The sequence below is a fragment of the Symphodus melops genome, assembly GCF_947650265.1.
Source record: "Symphodus melops genome assembly, chromosome: 14".
In the NCBI taxonomy this organism is placed as follows: Eukaryota; Metazoa; Chordata; class Actinopteri; order Labriformes; family Labridae; genus Symphodus; species Symphodus melops.
In genome coordinates, this window is record NC_136704.1 from 9,751,390 (window position 1) to 9,770,892 (window position 19,503).

At 43.0% G+C, this 19,503-nt stretch overlaps 1 protein-coding gene across 1 annotated transcript in view; it reads right to left on the reverse strand.

The window, feature by feature from the left end:
• Positions 1-19,503, reverse strand: part of zeb1b (zinc finger E-box binding homeobox 1b) — a 58,325-nt gene extending 38,822 nt beyond the window's left edge. The window contains exon 1 of the mRNA XM_079360849.1: positions 19,296-19,503. Within this exon, the coding sequence (XP_079216975.1) occupies positions 19,296-19,353 (58 nt within the window). The 5' untranslated portion in view covers positions 19,354-19,503. The remainder of the gene's footprint in view (positions 1-19,295) is intronic.

A 19,503-nucleotide genomic window follows, 5' to 3' on the forward strand; every position in this document is an offset into this window, starting at 1 on the left:
GCACAGTATTGTTTTGTCTTCAAGTCTCTGTAAATATTTGAAGATGATTGCATGCTTCCTCATGTGAGAATTTTTTTTTTTTTTACCACCTTTTATAGCACTGTAAAAGTAGTATGAGATCACATTTAATATACAAGACAATATGTGAATACTAAACGAAATAAGAGTGAGTTATAATCTCATTATTCAACTAAAAACATTTAAAGACACAAACAGCTTGAAAAATGTCTTGAAAAAAAAAAAAAAGAGTAAAGACATCAGAGAAATGTGACACAAGACCTAACCCGACTTGACTTCTTGTCACAAAACCTGGACTCACAGGTATCAGGAGAGACCCCGCATGCATATTTCATCTCTGCCCACCTATTAGTTATGTACGGAAGACTAGGCAGCTACACTCACACTGTGACCGTTTGTCTTTTTAATGGAGGTGGGGAACAGCAGTGACTACAGGCAGAGAACAACGCTCATGCTCCTTTAATGGGAATGAATAAAGGATGAGTTGAGGCTCAGACACCAGGTTAAGACGGTGTTTAGCACCTCTGGCCCGGCGCCCGGTGTAGGAGGCAGGGACGAAAAGAGGGAGAGGACAGAGAGAGGGATGAGAGGGAGACATCAGGTACAATATCAGAGGGAATTGATTAGCTGGTTATGTATATTATTTGTTTAACTATTATTAGACAAAGTGAGGGATGATTGTGGAAAATATATGTACCAGTTTTCGATGACTACTAATCTATCAATGAATTATTGATTAGGGAGCGATCAACTTCAAATGTGATCATTTGATCGTCAAACACGAAAAGCTTGCTTTTTAGGATTGCTTTTTCTTTTTTTTTTTTCATTTCTAAAATTAAACCTGGCATTTCTTATTCGTTACTGCTAACTTGACTGCAAAAACTGTTACCTTGAATGTCATACTTTGAAGCCTTGGGACTCTGACCAAGCTGTCATATCTGACAAGTTTGGATTGAGGACTTGTTGCGGGTTCAGAATGATGGAATGGGACTTTTTTCCACATTAAACGCTGGCTAAGTTAAAAGCAGAAAAGGCTGCGAACGCCTCTTGTTGACTCTGAGTCTGGTTCCATACGCCCCCACAGACCTCTCCTCTTTGATCCACCTTTGGAGAAAATGAAAGGCGTTGAAAGAGGAAAGAAGCAAAAACAGGGACCTTGGAAGAGGGATCTGAAGCAGTGGCTTCAAGAAAGTTCTGCTGGTTTTGGGCAGAAGGTAGAAAAGGGACAGGTGGTGGTGGGACACTGTGCCACACTGGTGAAGCTTAGTCAGCCGTCAGTGTGCTGAGAGAGCAGAACAGGCTGCGGCATGGTGATGGCTAAACCTGCCAGTTTGCCACCTCAGTCTAAATAGCTGACACCTGTCCCGGGGTTACGGCAAGTAAATAAGACCTCATGGCAACAGCTGGGAGCACCTGTGCTCAACAGTCAGGTCACCACATCAAAACAAGGCTGCTACTGCTGCGTGGAGATGAGGGAGGAGCCTGAGGGAGCCACATGTTTTCAAGATGTCTTTCTTCCTGTGCTGGGAGTATAGTCTGAATAAGAAGCAAACAAAGCCGACCAATTCTAACAAAGACAGGGCCAGGCTTATCCCTTCCTTTAACACCTAATACTTTGCATTTCAACACTAAAATGAAGATTGTAGCTGTAAAAACTAAATACCAAAAACTGAAAATACTGCTAAGAAATGTACAGTACCTACATCAATCGCTCTTTTACAATTACACAGGCTAATCATCATCACAGCCTCCCGCACTTGCAAGCTTTCAAACTCTGGGAAGTATCTGAGGAGCTGTGGGTGATGGCTGCTGCCATGTGACATGGTGTGAGTGCATCTTATTTTAGAGTGAGAGGTTGAGATAAGGTGTAAAAAGGAGGGGAGGGAGAGGAATGCTGAGCTGTCCTTGTAAGATGTCATCTCCACTCCCAGGTTAAATTCTTTGATTACAACTGCTAACAGATCCTCTCTGCGAAAGTCTGTCCTCTTTCTACAAGAGATCCTGATCTCTGCAGATGCTCCCTCTTCTTCTCTCTCTGTTTTCTTCGCTCTCTCTCTCTCTGTCTTTCTCCGTGCCCCACGCAGCAGTTTATTTAGCTGCCGTGTTTACATTCCTGTTCAGTCAGCCTCTCCCAGGGGAGGATGACTGGATCTGAGTAGAGGCTGAGCCGTGCTCTCTCTCTCAGGGCTTGGTTCAGTTGCATGATAGTTAAAACAGTGTTGAAATTTGGGTATTTACACAAGGAGTAATCACATTTAAAGATCAATCTGTGTTCAAAGAGAAAAACACTGATTTGATGTTATTGAATAAGGAAAACTAAATTGGATGTCCATCTATGAGCTGTCCTTTGTAGTCAAAGTAACGAGGACTATAGGTGGGGCTCGGAACAGCTAATTGGTTGGAGCTATAGGACGTCCTGATCGCTCAGGTCCCCAGCACTTCACCCTCCTCATCATTAGACTGACTGGCTCCTGTGGCCTCCGGCAGCGTGCTGTCTGCACGCCCTAATGACCGCTGACTCACTCAGCACGCAGCAGCAGCGCCGCCACATTAGTCCAGCCCAGAATAGTCCCAAATAAAGAGAGATGAGGGATGCGTTGGGATGAGAGGCGCCCAGACAATCCTGTAAGATATAACTCCAGGCCACAAAGCAGGTTGATGTGTTCATTAAGAATCCCACCTGATTATATGAAAAAAATGATTGTCTAATTATTGCCTTTTTTATTTTATATTTTCTTTTACTGGTATAAACAACAGGTTTTTTTTCTGGCTTTACCTTCCTTTTTTGTATAGCCATGAGTAACTACTGTACGTAAAGGAAAGCACTACAATAAGGGATAATGTGATATTTATTTTATTTTATTCATTTCATCAAGTTCTTATTCCATCAGTGATGTAATGTCCTTCTCCTGCTAACGTACAGTAAGTACTGAAGGATCCACAGAGGTAATCAAATGGATTTTTAATATGTGGAGGCATGATGTTCATGTGTTCAAAGATGGCAGCTTTTCATGACAATTCATCAAGTCATGAGGAAATCATTTAATAACTTGTGTTTTATACTGTGTTAATGAGCCAAGACAAGGACTGAGCTAATTTTCCAACATGAATAAGTGATTTTTCTGTGAAAATTATTCACAGCTGAAAAGTATTGTCAAGAGACGTGTTACTAATACAACCATGATGCATTGCGTGGCATTTACATAGACCATCAATGGTGTGTGTGCTGATTGAGCAGAGACACAAGCTATTAAACGTAGAACCTTTTTAGTAGCACATTTCTGTACTCGCCTACCAACTGCATGATGTTGTTACGTTTACTGGACTAATTGAACATTTTGCTTTCTCTGTCTTCTGTCTTGCCAAGAGGAAGATAACTTTTATTCCACTCTTTGCTAGCATTTTCATAGTAAATATGGAGCAACAGTGCGCAACCATTTAGCTTATTTTAGCATAGGGACAGGATATAGCGAGTCTGTTTCTGTCTAAGGGGAAAATAAATGTCCCATTGACACTTTTAAAGCTTTATTGACAGTGCAGTGACTTTGAGTTGTTACTTTGACCTAAGAAAATAAGACACTATGCAGAAACACATAGCTTAAGTGGGAAGTGGGACGATTAAGATTACTTACAAAACTGTCAAATGATTCCATTGGTGCCAGACAAAAACATGACTTACTCAACTCTGTAAATAAAACCCTGAGTGAAACAATATAAAGTCTGCCTCAGCAGATAGCTACGGGTTAACCAGGCCATAAAAACCCACATGATGGCAGGACAGAGGCCTGCTCTGTGTTCAAGTGACCACGGGGGGTAGGAGGAAGCCAGTGAGAGGGAGGGATAGAGACAGGGAGGGTTTTGTCCTCTTGTCCTTCCATTAAGAAGATAGCAGTAAATCTTCTCAGGCTACACAGCCTCCCAGTATAACAAGTGTTTAGTCCATGGTGTGGGTGGGTGAAAATAAAAGTCATTTCAGTGATGGACAGTTCAGTCACAAGGGGAATAATAAATGAAGACAAAAAGGCAATCGGCAACAGAAGTCTTACAATGAGTGTTTACCTGTGTGTGTGTGTGTGTGTGTGTGTGTGTGTGTGTGTGTGTGTGTGTGTGTGTGTGTGTGTGTGTGTGTGTGTGTGTGTGTGTGAGGCCACATCTGCTAGGGATTTGGGACAGGCCGATTTCACCTTTTGTCGGGAGAGAAAAAGAAAGAGGGGGGGGGGGCGGGGGGGGGGGGGGGTGTGTGAAAGAGACATGGTCTGTCTAAGATACGCCAACTGAGTGCAGTGTCAGCCAAAAATACTCCTCCTAACAGGTCAATACTGGGTATCGATCGTGCGTAGGGCTTATGCAACACCACCACCTCAGTGTACAATTATGGTGAAATCAGTGTGTGCCGGCAGGGGCTTGCAAAGCAACCCGTGTGCCCTGTGGAAACGGAAAAGCAAACTCTAGATGTGTGCCACAGGGTCCTTAAATCAAACGGCACAATTTGAACTAATGGTCTGGAAAAACTGAGAGAGATCTGTCCTCACATGGGCCCTTATAGAGAGAAAAAAACAAGCGGGAGGGAGCACAAAGGAGGCGGGTGGGGACAGAGGGACACAGGAGTGTTAAATGTTTGCAGTACTCTGGAAAGCCTCAGTTATAGAAATGACTCTGTAATGAGATATATTGTACATTAATAAATCTACAAGAGATTCTGAGTGACACGGAGCTGAGGTAGAAGTTCTTTGCAGGAGCTGAAAGCAAAAACAAATCTGATGTGGGGCACTTCTGGTTAGGATACAATCACCTTTACTCATCATTGTACATCTCTGCTCTTGGTCCATCATCAACTCCACAACTGCCTCCTTCTCCTCCTCTTCCTCCCTTTTCTCCTCTCCTGAAACCCAACACAGCTCCATTTCCATCGGGACTCTGATGAGAGCTCGAAGACGGCCGCGCTTAATCGATAGTGCCAGGTTGCCAAGACAACCTTGATTTCCTGTTGCCGCATTCGCCTAGTGCCGGTGATTGCGTCGGGTGTCCGTTGCACCTGCCACCCTCCCCTCCTCCTCCTCTTCTACTGTCACATCCCTCACTCCCTCCCACCCTCCAGACATCATATAGCCGCCATACACAAAAGAGGAAGACAGTCATACAAAAGTAAAACAGATTACACCCGTGAGGTTGGGTCTGATCAGTCAAAGGAGTGTGAGGCCACATGTACACACAAACATTGTTGTGTGCAAACACTTTAACAAACACACACGCCCTGTCATCTCAAACAAAAGCGAGCTGTGACAGCTATCAGATCTACCATGGAGGGTGATGTCATTGCACCTGGGGAGCGTTTACAATCAGCCCCTCTCACACACACACTTCTCCCTTACAGGAGGGGTTGTCCCCTCCTGTTTTTTTTTTTTATATTCATTAATGGAGAGCTCATTAATCGTGCCTGATAACGAGGACGTGGGACAGGGACATGATTAAGGGGCTCTCTCTCCTTTAGCTGGGCGCCCTTGGGGATAAACAGCCTAGAGTGTGTATGTGTGTTTGATTCTATGTGGGCTGAATGTTAAAGCAGGTAAAGTACACACACACAGTGATATCTCTAGGACATCTCTGGGATATTAGACGTTTTCACTTTTTCCAGATTATAGCAGAGTCAGTGTAGCCACTTGTATACTACTGAGGGTTTAAGAGTCTCATGAATCTTCTCTTAAAGATCTCACTTTGTCTTCATCAGGATTCTGCTTAAGGCACCAGTTTAATGCTGAGAGAGGAAGTTTGGATTTAAAATAAATCTCTTTCTCAGCAACATGCTGGGATGATGACCCCCTAGCCTCTCAGCCTTCCTTCAAAGGAACATCATAATAGACTTGCTTCTGCCAGACAGAAATTGTGATAAAAGTTCCCAAATGAATAATGTGGATTAAAATTATTAAACAAAGTTCTCTTTCGGAGAAGTCTTGTGCTCCTGCATTATCTGGTAATTTGTCAACTCAGTAGTGCGTCAGACTGAAATAGGGTCCCGCTTGAACTCAAGAGAAAAAGACATGGACTAATTTCTCAGTGTCACAGATGCTGTAGACTATGAAATTGATGATTGTAAGTTAAGAGAGTAATTTGATTTTCTATGTGTGAGTGTACCTGTGTGTTTTGGGGCATGTTTGACTACATTCTTCTATTTGTTCGGGTATTAATTGATCTGTTTCATTTTTCAGAGTCCTGTTGCTTAAAATTTTGCAGTGTGAATGGTACCATCATGCAACAGTGAAGGTATTTTCAGAATATTTAATGTGTTTTATACATGAATAAATGAAGACATTTGATATTTCTAAAAATGACAGATAAATAGTTTTTCTCCATCCATCCATACTAATTGTACTTTTTGACTGAAACTTTAACAGGAGGCCACAAATGCTAAAAACTACCATTTCAGTGACAAATGTTCAAATAACAGTATTGGTGAAATGCATTTGGAGAGGATATTTTCTGTCACACCTCTATACTGCACAGAATTTTGTTTGTTTTTGAAGCATGCATTTTGTCATTTGATATGCAGACGTTTTAGCTGCCTATTTTGTCCGACTACCTTAGTAAGAGCAATGTGGAATTACAAAAAAATGCGAAGTTCCTCGCAGGGCTTCTTGTGGCTGTTTCCAAAGGCGAGTCAATCCCCATACAGTCCAATGTTCAAACTATGCCAAACTAAATTTGCAACAGAAATAAAAAAGTTTGAAATGATGATTTTTGTACGTACACAAAAGCTTGAAACAGGTTGCCAAATTCTTGCACACCTACAGTACATGTTTGGGTGAAAAAAAATCTGACAACTTATAAAAATACATAATGATGGCAAAAAGAACAACATGATATAAGATAAATCAAATGAGAAAAAAACCCAGTAATAAAATGTTTTATCTTTTCAAAAACATCAGAACTGACCCACAAATGTAATGGCTGTAACTTATCCACAAAAGCAAGAGGGTGTTATGACGTCTCAGGGAGAGAACAGAGATCAGTCTCTACATACATAAGGGCTTTGTAGTACAGCCATCGCTGAGTCTTACACACACATTACATCCAATCTGTCTGGACCAGGACCTTAATCCCCTCTCCATAGCCATAGAGACAAGCAGACAGTAATCCTCTATATTTGTATATTAATAGCCTGAGTCTCAGGGGGGCCTCTCTATATTCTGTGATGTATGTTTTATTAGTTGGTTAATCTGCTTGTCGATCAGTGGACCTCGTCCACTTAAATCAGGGTTTTGATAAAAACACGACCAGCCCCCCGCTGAAGGGGTAAGCTCCCCAAGGATGAGGGAAAGAGCATGTCCACGTTCAATAGACTCACCATCAACAATAAACAGCTTTACATCAATGTTATCTATCATGGGGCAATACATTTATCATGTGGAATTCAGCCCTAGGCCTCTTCCCTTTCCTCAGAACAGAGCTTGATGCAGCCTGGCTCATATTTAAGCCCTCAACCTTGTTACTATAATGCATACTTCAATCAGCTATAATGTCATTTCTGAGTGTGTACTTTAGATTCATTGAGTGAGTTCATAATAATACATATTGCCTAAAGAAATTCTCCCTTCTCTCCCTCTAAAGGGGTCGACCCTCAGACTCTCAGGTGGAACAGATCTGGTTAAAATGCCGCTCCACGTCTGCAGATACAAGCAGGCGAGTTAAGGAGAGTTCAAGGGTGAGATTCCTTTGGATCTGAATCACGTTGGAGTCCTCTGCTCACCTCTCAGCCCGTCTAGACGCTGTGTCACTGCCACGCCCCGCCGGACATCTGCCCTGATTCAATAGATTTATCAGACAGCCATTCGATTAGAAGGGCACTGCTTTAAATTAGCCAGCGAGTCGGGGACTGATGGAGGTGGGTTAGACAGGAGGGCCATTACAGCCTTCGGGACACTTTCCCTTCTGCTTACCAATGGTCTACAGTCGCCAGCGATCACAGTGACATCTGTAGTCATTTCAGGTACAAGGGATGTAGACAACTGCTGATGCAATTAAAATGGCCTCAGTTTTTACTCTAATACAAAGGTATGAGGCAATAGCATACAAGCAGAGTTTTATGGTAGGCACCAATCAATGTGACTTCCCCTGGGTAAACAAACAAACAGCTTTTAAAACATCTGGTTAGGTGAGACTGAGATAGAGTAAGAAAATCACCCTAAGGAGATCAGTGGTTTTGTTCTGAGAGCTGTTGACTACAAGGAAAGACAGAAAGTGTAACAAAAAACGAAGAAGGGAAGAACCTAAGAGACAGTCCAAACACATCTGAATTCAGAGTAGGTCAGGAATGCACACCCAAACCATGCACACACAGACAGAACGACACAAAATCATGGTCTTTAAACGCAATGCAGCCAGACCATGTGACTCTCACGGGGTAGTCTCATGGGAGCATCCCCCACCCCCGATCTCCCTGATGGACTATAACAACAGGAAGTCAGCTTGGCCTGCAGCATCACACCACACCTACAGATAACTGCTCCCTGTTTTCACATGCTACACATATTAGCACAGAAACATTCACACCCATGCGGAGGGAAACACATGCACTTTTTTCTAGCACCAATCAAGCCTTCCTCATCAATCCTATGTTACAGTAGCAGCAGCCCTTTATCAGTTATCGCAGTTACGTCGAAGTTTAATCCCTCTGAAAGTGTGCTGTGTGGGGCAAAAGAATCAATGGCATGTTGCCTGCTGCTGCTGGCGTCGGCGATGAAGGAGACGCGCTGCAGCCTGGCACTGAAACAAGGAAAGACCAAGACTGGCAGAAGGGGGGATTCTGTGACTGAATAGCTCTTGTTTATCTAGGCTCCTCTGGGAAGTCAGGACACTGCAGTGAATAGGAGCCAGTTAGCAGCAATGGCATAATAAGACCAGAGAGGGGGACGGGGGTGATTGAAATTCAACACAGACTGCTGTCAAGACAAACTACCCATGCCAGCTGTGGCAGCAACTCAAAGGGGCAAAAGAGTGTGTTCTGTTTGACTGGGATTTTGGATTAACAATGCAGGATTGTGGAACCAACAGTATTTTAACACTATTGCTTGTTCGTCAACTTACAAGATGAGCGATTAACTGGGCAATGTAGAGGACAGTATGGTCAAAAGAATTCCATGCAGACTACTGTCAGAAGAACTGCCCTTACCAACTTTAGCAGTAACTGAATGGGATTTTAGGTTTACTTGCAGTTTCTTAAAACATTACGTAACCAACCTTATTTTATGCACCAATGCTTGCGAATCAAATTGTCAGATTGGAGGTGGGTCTTTGCAATAGACATCTGTTGAGATAAACCAATCTTGCAAGCTGTGGCCTCTGCTCACATTCGCAATAAGAAAATAGTTTTCTGTCTTTGCGGTTTTGGGTTTAACATTAAGGGACAAACAATATTTGATGTGACATTACTTGCCAAACACAAATACAAGTTGAGAAGCAGAAATCTTAGGTTGAAGTTGGGTACATCGAGACCCCTGAGAGGTTAGGGCTAATTGAAATTCTTTGCAGACTACTAGCAAGACAAATGGCCCTTGCCAACTGTGGCAGGGATTCAAAGGGGCAAGGGGCAGACTTTCGGTAATCACAACGATTCTTGCTTACTAATCAAATTGCGAGCTAATAGGTTAAACTGAGTGACATCTATCAAAACAAACTATCAAAGACAGTATCTATAAAAAGAAAAGGGGTATTTTTAATGCTGGAGGTTTTGGTTTCCACAATTGGTTCCCCCCCCCAAAAAAAAAAAAGACTGAATATGACATTGCTGGCTGGCCAAACATAACAGGGAGACAAATCATAAGTGTAGATGAGATGAGATATGATGGTTCTAAATTCATGCAGAAAACTGTTGGGACAAACTACACTTGAAAGCTTTTATAGCAAGTCAAAAGGAGTCTTTTCATTGAATAAGATTTTATGTTGATTTTTTGATGAACACCACGATTTGATTTGACATTGCTAGTTCATCAGAAAAAAACCCAACAACTGTTAAAAGTTGTAATCTTATGCTGAAGATCTGTGTAACAAAACCAGGGAGATTATGGTGGTCATTGAAATGCCACTCAGACAACTACTTTTTCCAGCCGTGTCAAGGGGGTTCTATTGTTAAGGTTTTGGACAGAACATCAGGGACCATCAAGATAAACTTGATGAGCCATTTCTTGCTCTACAAGAATACCAGATGAGATGCTGAGTTATATATTAATTAGGTTCCTGTTGTTCGAAAGCATGGAGTAGGGTTCTTTAGCGCTGTTTCCCAGTCTTGACAGGACAGTGAGGTACTCTACTCACACAAAGAAAGACTTTCTCGTTCTCTGGCTCACCCGTACATTTACAGAGCCAGATCTTTTTAGTGCGTCTAAAAAGAGATGAAGTTTTTTTATGCCCTCTTTGTGGTGTGAATCAGAACTGTCTACAGTTTAGCAATAGCATTGATTCTTTTTCAAGACATGAGGAGCCTTAAATAGGCTGCCACAGGTGCTGGAGGCCGGGTAGGTGAAGGAGGGGGGAGGTAGCCTGGATGGGAGCAGAACCGCAGGAAGCCTCTTGTTTTCACAGAGATAAAGGGCTTTCAGGTTGCATCCTGGGCCGTAATCTCTCACACACTTCCTGGTTTTGTTCACGGCGAGGCAGGAGAAAATGACAAACTAACCTTCGCCCCAAGGAGCTGATCGATAGCTTCTGATGAGACAGGATGTGTGTCTTAGTTTGGTGTATTTAAAAAGCATAAAATGACAAAGGAAGAGGCCAGACATGACTTTAAACTGTGTTCATTAATAACTCCAGATCAGGGATGATTTATGGGTTCATTTATTCCAAGTGCTGGTTCATTACCAATGATGATTACAAAAGTGTGCATATAATTTCTTTCCTGACCTCGTCATTTGCTTTTAGAGCACAATTAACATTGTTCATAGCTCTTACATCCTAATTACAGAAAAGATAACACTCCCTTTCTTTAAATTTCAGTTCCTCCTAAACCAGTCACTTAGTGCTGTCCTTGTATTTAAAAGATCCATTTACAAGAAATTTGCATGAAAGGGGTTTATTGAAAAGTTTGTTTTAAGATGAAGCAAAAACTTCAGAAGAACAGGTAAAAAATTCAGTCCATGTTTTTTTCTTCTGCTTTGATAACAACTCTTTATTCAGAACATGCCCTTCATAAGAAAGCCAACATTTGACCGTGAGCCACACCCTGTTCTCCTGCCAGAGGAAACTTTCAATCTCCCCCCTCTCTTTGGCTCTGGCTCTCTCATACTTTTGTCAGGTGTTATTTATGAGTGCCGTATAGCTGAGTTGCTGCATGCCTCCAGCACCTGCTGGTGTTGGAGAGAGCCAAAGCAGCTGCCAGAGAGAGGAATGGAAGAAAGAAAGAAAGAAAGAAAGAAAGAAAGAAAGAAAGAAAGAAAGAAAGAAAGAAAGCAAAACAGTATGAGAGACAGAAAATATAGGCGGATGGTGAGGGCGAGTACTTGATGGGATGATAATTGTGGGGGGCTCTGTTGATGTTGTAAGGCAAGCAGCTTAGACATTATGTAACTAATGAGTTGTGTTATGGTGGTAACCGCAGGACAAAACAAACAAACAAACAAGCGATGAGCAAGCACTAATTAATAGTGTACAACTTGAAACGTGATCAATTAAAGGCCATGCTTGATTGACTTGCAGACAAAGGCGCCAGTGTAACAGAAGAGGGGAGGGCCCTGTCAGCCTGAGGAAGAAGACAGACGTATGATCGCCCTCACTATCTACAATTACATCCACACATGTATTTTTGAGCCATGCTTGGAGAGGCCGGTATGTTTTGGCATAAACACCTGAACACTGGCAGTGGTGAACTGAGCCAGGACAGGTGGGCTCAGATAGGTCCAAATCACTGGCTTCATTCCACTTCCCAGAGTGATAGAGACCCAGGGTAACAAAAATGAACTCTGTACTTTGCTCTAGGTCAATAATGTATCACAGGTAACTGGAAGGGTTGGATAAAATGTACAGGTTAGTCCACAAGAGCAAAAACACAGTCATGTCTCTCACTTTTAATATAAGAAACATCAAATCTAAATGCTATAAATATAACCCTAACTATGTGTTGGATTTCTATTTTGTTATTCAGACATTTATTTAGATGTATTTCTTTAGCAAAGCCTGTGAGTTTCTATAAGATCAGATTTGTACTACTAACTACTTCAGAGTTTCCCACAGAATGATGCGATACCTGGGCAGTTGAGGGAATTTCTTTTTCTGTTTTATTCCCTCTGAATTTATTTAGTTTTCATCTATAATTTTTTTTTTTTTTAAAAAGATATGTTTTTGGCCTTTTTGCCTTTATTAGAGTGAGAGACAGTGGGTACGGTCGGAAATGAGAGAGAGGGGAATGAGAGAGAGAGGCCACAGGCTAAAGTCGATACACAGGGACGTGTGCGCTGCCACTGCGCTACCAGCGACTCCATCTTTAATCTGAGTGGAAATGTTCACGGACTACAGCAGGCTGCGAGATGACATTACTATTAAGTTAGCTGCAGACACAGTAAAAGTGAACGGAGTAAAATCGAACCAACCAACCAGCAATTACATAAATAAATGAAAAATTAAATAAAAACAGGCCAGAAACATTCTTGGGCAACCAGAAATATATTTGGGTGTTCCGCCAAGGTATTGTCTATCATCAATGTCATCATCATCATTATCTTTACTGCCAGATTCAGGAGTCCATTAGAAAACAACAAAGCAAACAACATAAAAACACAAGGTAAAAAAAACATACAAACATAAAACATATCTCCAACATTATAAAGACCATTGTAACAGTGTCGCCACAAGGATCACTGGTATCACACAGAACTGCTGACTGGGAATGGTCAGCAGTAGCGATTTGTGGGAAACACTGTACTTTGTATTTTTACTTTACGTCGACAAACTGTAGTATGTTTTTCATAACAGTTGAGTGTGTTAAGGCTTGACTGCCTCCGTAGGATTTGTGCCACTAGCGGGGGTCATGGGGGGGGGCTCAACAAAACCCTCATGAGGTAAATGGAGCGATGTGGATGCTCCATGGCTCTCTCCCCTTTGCCCTCCCCTCTGTTTTCAGGCTGCCTATTCTCCTCATTAATCTTGTGTGGATGTTTATCCATGTTGACATTCAACATAGCAGCCCGCCTTCTGTCTGACTAACAAACAGAGTGACTAAGGTTTTTTTTTTCTTGCTGGAGTTGTCACAGGGTTAGCCTAGACTAGATAGCATTGGGAAAAGAGGGGCACTCGATTTGTTAGTCACATCAAAAGCAGGCCGGGTAACTAAAATCAGTATGTGAATATGTATGCGTACCCCCTCAGGAGGGTCATTATCAGTTGTGAGTGCTACGGAGAGGAAAATCAATATGGTCATCATAACAGGCTGGCAAAAAGCCAGCCCACTAGGCTGCATTCAAAGCACAAAACATGGCAGCGGATTACTCCATGTCTGATGTCATCTAATTTCATCCCTGTAGACAGAGACGCTGTGGGACGATAATAAGGTCAAGCACGTTTAGAAACGACTAGACGTCCAACATCTTTGTGGAAAAGACAACAGAAAGGATGATTAAAAAGACGCACAATCAGGTGGTCTGAAGTGAAGCTCATGCAGAGGTTTGCCCTGATGAGTTTTTGCCACAAACACAAGCTGGCGTAAGAGCCCCTCACCAGGCCCGCCCTCTGCCTATTGTGTCAGTCCAGTCTTTTTCATTAACCGCTCCACTGAGGACCACGAGGAGGGGAGGGAGAGGATGGATGGGCGGGAAGGGAAAGAAGGAGGTGGAGGTGATGATGGGGAGGACAAGGAGGGGTCTGCAGACATCCCCCAAAGGGGCTCAGCGTGGGCCTGAAGAGCAGCCACCAAATACATGATTAAAAACACACATCAACAGGCAGCGCTGGACTCACCGTACACAATATTTACCTCCACTAGGATGGCAATTTAGAGGTAATCTCTCCCTCAAGTATACACAGGGGCAGAGAATATTATCTCTCAGCCCCACACTTGTGGGGAGGGGTTAAGAAGCAGGGGATACAAAGACGGAACAAGGGACAGAAAATGAAAGAAGGACAGAGAGATTGTGAGGTGGGAGTCATCTTGCAAACACACCTGTCCATGACTCACTGCTTAGGAGTCAGTGGTGGAGAGGAGGGCAGAGGAGAGCTTTGCTGCCCTGTTAGCATACATGATACACTTAACTGAGCTCTCCTCCCAGCGCTGCACTGCAACTAATAAATGCCTACAACACTTTCTGTGCTTATGTTTGTCTTTTATGTCCAAAATATCTACTGACCAAAACAGCACACTCTACAATTACAAACATGTCCGTGTGGATGCTGTCTCATGTTTTGTGGCATATCCAGGAAGCTGTTCCTGTCTGCATGTTTTTTTTTTTTTTTTTTTCTGGGGGGGGGGGGGGGGGGGGGGGGGGCATAATGTTCCAGATCGACGGTTGTGTTTTTGTTCAGTTCACTGAGCTGACGCGTCCCTACAAGCTCCCATCCCCTCATCCTTGTTTGACCCCCCTTCCCAATAGTTCTGTCCTTTCTGAGACATTGTTTGTGATCAGCGGTTGGCTGCGTCACCGTCAATAAGGGAGCCTCCAAGGCGTGTGGCCCTCATCACATTGTCCTGTCATGCAGACGGGGGTTTTGGGGAAACTCCTGCCTGCTGTGCCAAATATAGCTCTCGCCTTGACATTAAAAAAAGGGTACTGGGTACCGCATATTGCCACATTAAAATACATGCGACAGAAATGCCACAGGGACGCGTCGGTAATAACATTAAGGCAAAAGAGCGTGATTCAGACGTAAGCTACATTTCCAAGACAAAAATGTCAAACAGGGTGCTGCAGAACAGGCCCTTGAGGGCCCAAAGGCTGCGTGAGAGAGGGATTTGATGAATTCTGTGAACGTTCCACGGATTCCTCCCTCGCAGGGACCTTTGGGAAAAGAATGGGTCATATGCAAATGGCATGCACAGTATGGAGGAGAAGTTTCCCACAAGCAGAGTGTGAAAAGGGCTCTCCCTCCCCATGCCGGGCCGCTGAATGGGCCTTTTCTTCTGCCACTGAAAGTGTATGAGGTAGAGCAGGCAAACTGCAAAGGTAACTAGGCTCTTTCTCCTCGGGCTTTCTCACCAAAGCCTGAACACACAATGGTTCATTTAGGCATTCAGCCACACAAACCCCAATAAAGCACATCCAAGCGCAGTTAAGGGGGTTACTGAAACTGACTCTGGGTTTAAAACTCCTTCTTTACGAAGGGAGAGCACCTTTTTATAGGCTAATGCTCTCAGCCACCGCAGGAGCAGCTAATCATTAAGCTGCCTTTACAGAGGTGGGAGTGTGGTCGTCCATCACTTCATTTTTAATTCCCCTCAATGGTCAGATAAGGACAGAACTTTACCCACCCTGACGGGCATGTTTAGGGATGAAGCTGAATTTTTTTTAACTTATTTTTTAAATTTGGTTAATAAAATGACAAAAAAGGTTAAGTGTGATTTTTTCTGCATTCAAAATGATTTTGGGGTTATTTTTTGTTGTGTGCTCCTCGTTTGACTGAAAAACAAAGAAGTCTGGGAGATAGCTGTCATGCATTTTATGCTTTTCATCTGGTTCTGCAGTTGTCACCTGTTGTAAAATTATTCAGTCACCTCTACTCCTTTCACCAGCTCCCTCCACCCCGCCTTTCTCAAACTGCAGGGAACATGGAGCCCACAGTTTAAGGGGTCAGAGGATGGATAGAAGGAGGGAGCAGAGGAAAAGCTGCAGCTTCGACATCCCCCAAACCCCTCCTCCTCCCTCTCTCTCCCCTCTTTTCATTGAACAGACTTAAACACAAACACAATTGGACATGCTGGAAGCCTCACAATGGCACAGGGGAGGAAAGTGAAGTCATACTCTAAGCACACATGGGTGCCTAGGTCAGGGGGCAATCAACAGCACCCCTGGCTACTGTGTCTTAACCCTCTGAAATAAAGGACCAGCCCTGGAAGGAGGAGTGAGAACTGGGGGAGAGAGAGTGGAGGCGGGGGAATTTCTTCTTACTTCGCACTTTCAAATGGAGCCGCCGAGGAAGTTAGTGAAAAGCAGGGATATAAATGAAAAATTTCCTCCTCCGCTAAACTCTTCACACAACAGGGGTAGACCTTTTGAATGTAAACAGATGTCTTTAAACCCCTGAAGTGGCATGCAAAGCTACAGCAACAATTCCCACCTCCACTGAAGCCTCAAACTGTGTTTTTACACCAAAAAACACTCAATCAATCTCTTGATATAACACAGTTTTTAATTGTACTTCTATCAATTTACAGCATGAGGCCAGTTTTGGACAGGGTGAATGAGTCCAGCGCACTAAGTATAGTTTAAGTATAGTTTTACCAGGCCAATAAACATGCTCTTCAACATTACATGACTTGTTGCCAAGTGCCGAGCCAACAACCTCATTTTCCTTATGTGATGGATGATTCATCAAGGTGCAAGTGTTTGAGTGTGCCTCACAGAGAGAGAGAGAGAGAGAGAGAGAGAGAGAGAGAAGGAGAGTGGGGAGAAGCATTAGCGGATTAGACAAATTACTCTTGTGATATTGTCAAATAAATAGAAATCCTATAACTACCTGTATGCATTTGAAGTAGTTTCTGAAACACTGTTCTGCAAACTTTAGCCGTCTGCTCCTGAGCTCGGGTACAAAGCTGTCCCAGCACAGCCCTGTTTATTTTTACAAAGAATGTTAACACCGGCGCATTCCTCTATTCCCAAATTGCTGTGTTAAATTACCGTTGCAGGGAACGGCTGCTATTCCTGAGGGGAGCTGACTGGGGAGAAGCGACAAAAGAAGCTGCAGTATCCCGTCGATTGCAAACACCTGTCGTCCTGCAGGCTGTTAACACCTCTCTGTTTACAGCGAGGAATGGAGCTCACCTTGATCTCAGCTCCCCCTGTTATAGCCACAGACCTGGCACAGGCACTGACCACAACAAGCTGAGTAATTAATTATAAAAGCCCAAGCAATGACTAATGAATAAAAAAGAATGACAAAGTTGGTCCCTGAATTTAAACCTGCTATAACAATGTAAAACCAAGGCTATATGCACACATACATCAGCCTTAAAACTAACATGACTCAAGGATTCCCCTCCAGAAAGCAGAGATGTTGATTTGCATGACACATCAGCTGCTTTGTCAGAAGGTGCTAGGAAGTCAGGACTGAAAAGCGGACCCTGATGCCTCTATAAAGCAAATGCAAATGAGCCAAACATCTGTTTCCTTTGGGATGTGACTTTAAATATCAATAGGGCAGTGGAATTAGTGGGAAACGTTTAATATAGCCCAGTTAAGACATGAAAGATAAATAAAAAATAAACTTCCCAATGGCATCTCAAAGTCTCTTCAGAGTAAATAAGACTCTTTCTCTATGAAGGCAGAACATATCTACACCTTGACATCAGGATGTAAAGGTGTGTCCACATCACGCACATATTTACACACACTCAGGGATGAAACATAAATACCTAACCCTAACACATAGAACAACACCTCTCGCAGTCAATCAAAAAAAGATGTCACTCTTAACGTATCTTATCTAACGTAAAATTAACTCGACAGCAACGTTGAATTTCCCACGGATGACTGCTTTAAACACGACATAAAGTGAAGGCTTTTACTTTGACACGACTTCAAGTCTGATAAACGTTTCATCGACAGAATAACGGAGCATTTCCTGCATTTCCACACTTCTTTTGAGCTAGTCTAGGTGGTAAAAACATTTGAGAATGACTAGCCTTCTTGATGAACAACACATGTTGTCACTCCCGCAACAGAAAGCTTCCTTTCAAAATAAATGATTACAAAATAAAAAAAGGAAATTGTAGCTTTGCCGATTAAAAACAGTGACGTTAATAAACGGAAATATATGAAGAAAGGGAAAGACATAGACACCAAACAAAATGCTTTACATTTACATTGTTATTGAACAACTGACATTTAAAAACAGGAGAGAAAAAATAGAAGTAAATAGTCCTTGAAACGAGCCGTGAGTTTCTCTGTAACAATATTTCCACATCACGATAACGTGCGTAAAACCCGTTAAACTTCACAAACGGAAACGCAGATTATGTCCACACAAGATTACCATCCACTTGAGCTATAGCCTACATATTAATTCTGTTTTAGAGAATTTTAAAGAGACACGGAAACGATAAGCAGTGTGTTTAAAGGTTCGCTCGTGTCCACGGTCCTACATGAATCAGGATTCCCAGCGCGCGACTGGAGAGGATCCGCTGTCCTTATATGGGCTGCGCTCGCTCTGCTCACACAAACAGCGCGTGAGATATTCCTCGTTCCCCGGAACCTCTGTTACCCCATCCATGTTACAACTCCGCTTTTTTGCTGTTAGTTCACTATTACACTGTCTTTAAAACATTTACAGTTAATGGTTTAAACAACACGGAACAAAAACATTGAAATAAGTTAGACAATGAAGAGCGAGAAAAGCCTCAAAATGTGCTCCAATAACGATACCTCCACTAATTATTTTCCTTTCTGACATTTAACAGTTAAATTATGTCGTAGACAATACAAATATGACATAAAGAACTTAACAAGCTGTACTTAATTACTACAAATGGCGTGTTTTGAGCTCGTGCAGTGCAGCAACAGTGTCCTGTCGTTACCTGCTCCGAGTGAGCCAAAGAAAGAAAGCGTAAACCAAACAGTTGGGTTACCTTTGTTTTACAAACATGAAATAATGTCCTGGCTGTTCTTGGCAAAAGTGCAGCAATGTCGAACCATATTTCACCACAAATAGTGAAAAACAACGAGTCTGTCGAGGTCCGCATTTACAATCAGGTAGCGTGTTTCTCTCAGAAACAGGTCCGAGTTTAGTGGGGGGCTGAACAACTCGAAAGAATGAAACTGAATCAATGAATGGGTGGTGTATAAATATGTTTAAAGTGTGTTTATATGGATAAATAAGAGTAAAGTTGAGACAAAAGCTGTCCTGGTTATTACAGGGTGAGGTGCGTATAACGGTCTCCAGTGCAGCGGACCGCTAGGCGGAGGGAGAGACGCGACCCAGGTATAACGGTACTCCACATAGGGCTCTAATACAGCGCTCACTTGCTACTTCCCAGCACTTTCAGTTACCAAAACCGGACCAAACTTTTCGGTGAAATTACCGGGAGACAGAACAGCCTCTAGACTGTTTCCCCGGAAAAAAAGCTCCGCGTCGGAAATACTTTTACTCACCGTTGTTCCTCCTTGGGTTCGCCTGCTTTCTGCGCTTACACCTGGGGCCATCCGCCATGATCCTTTCGTTGTGTCTAAATGCTGCCGGAGAGTCACCTCCTCTCTCACCCCCTCTCCCCCCTCCTCCTCCTCCTGCCTCCACTTCACCTCCCCTTCTCCGCACCTGGTTTACGACACTCAGCTTTACGACATCACCTTCCCGCACCTC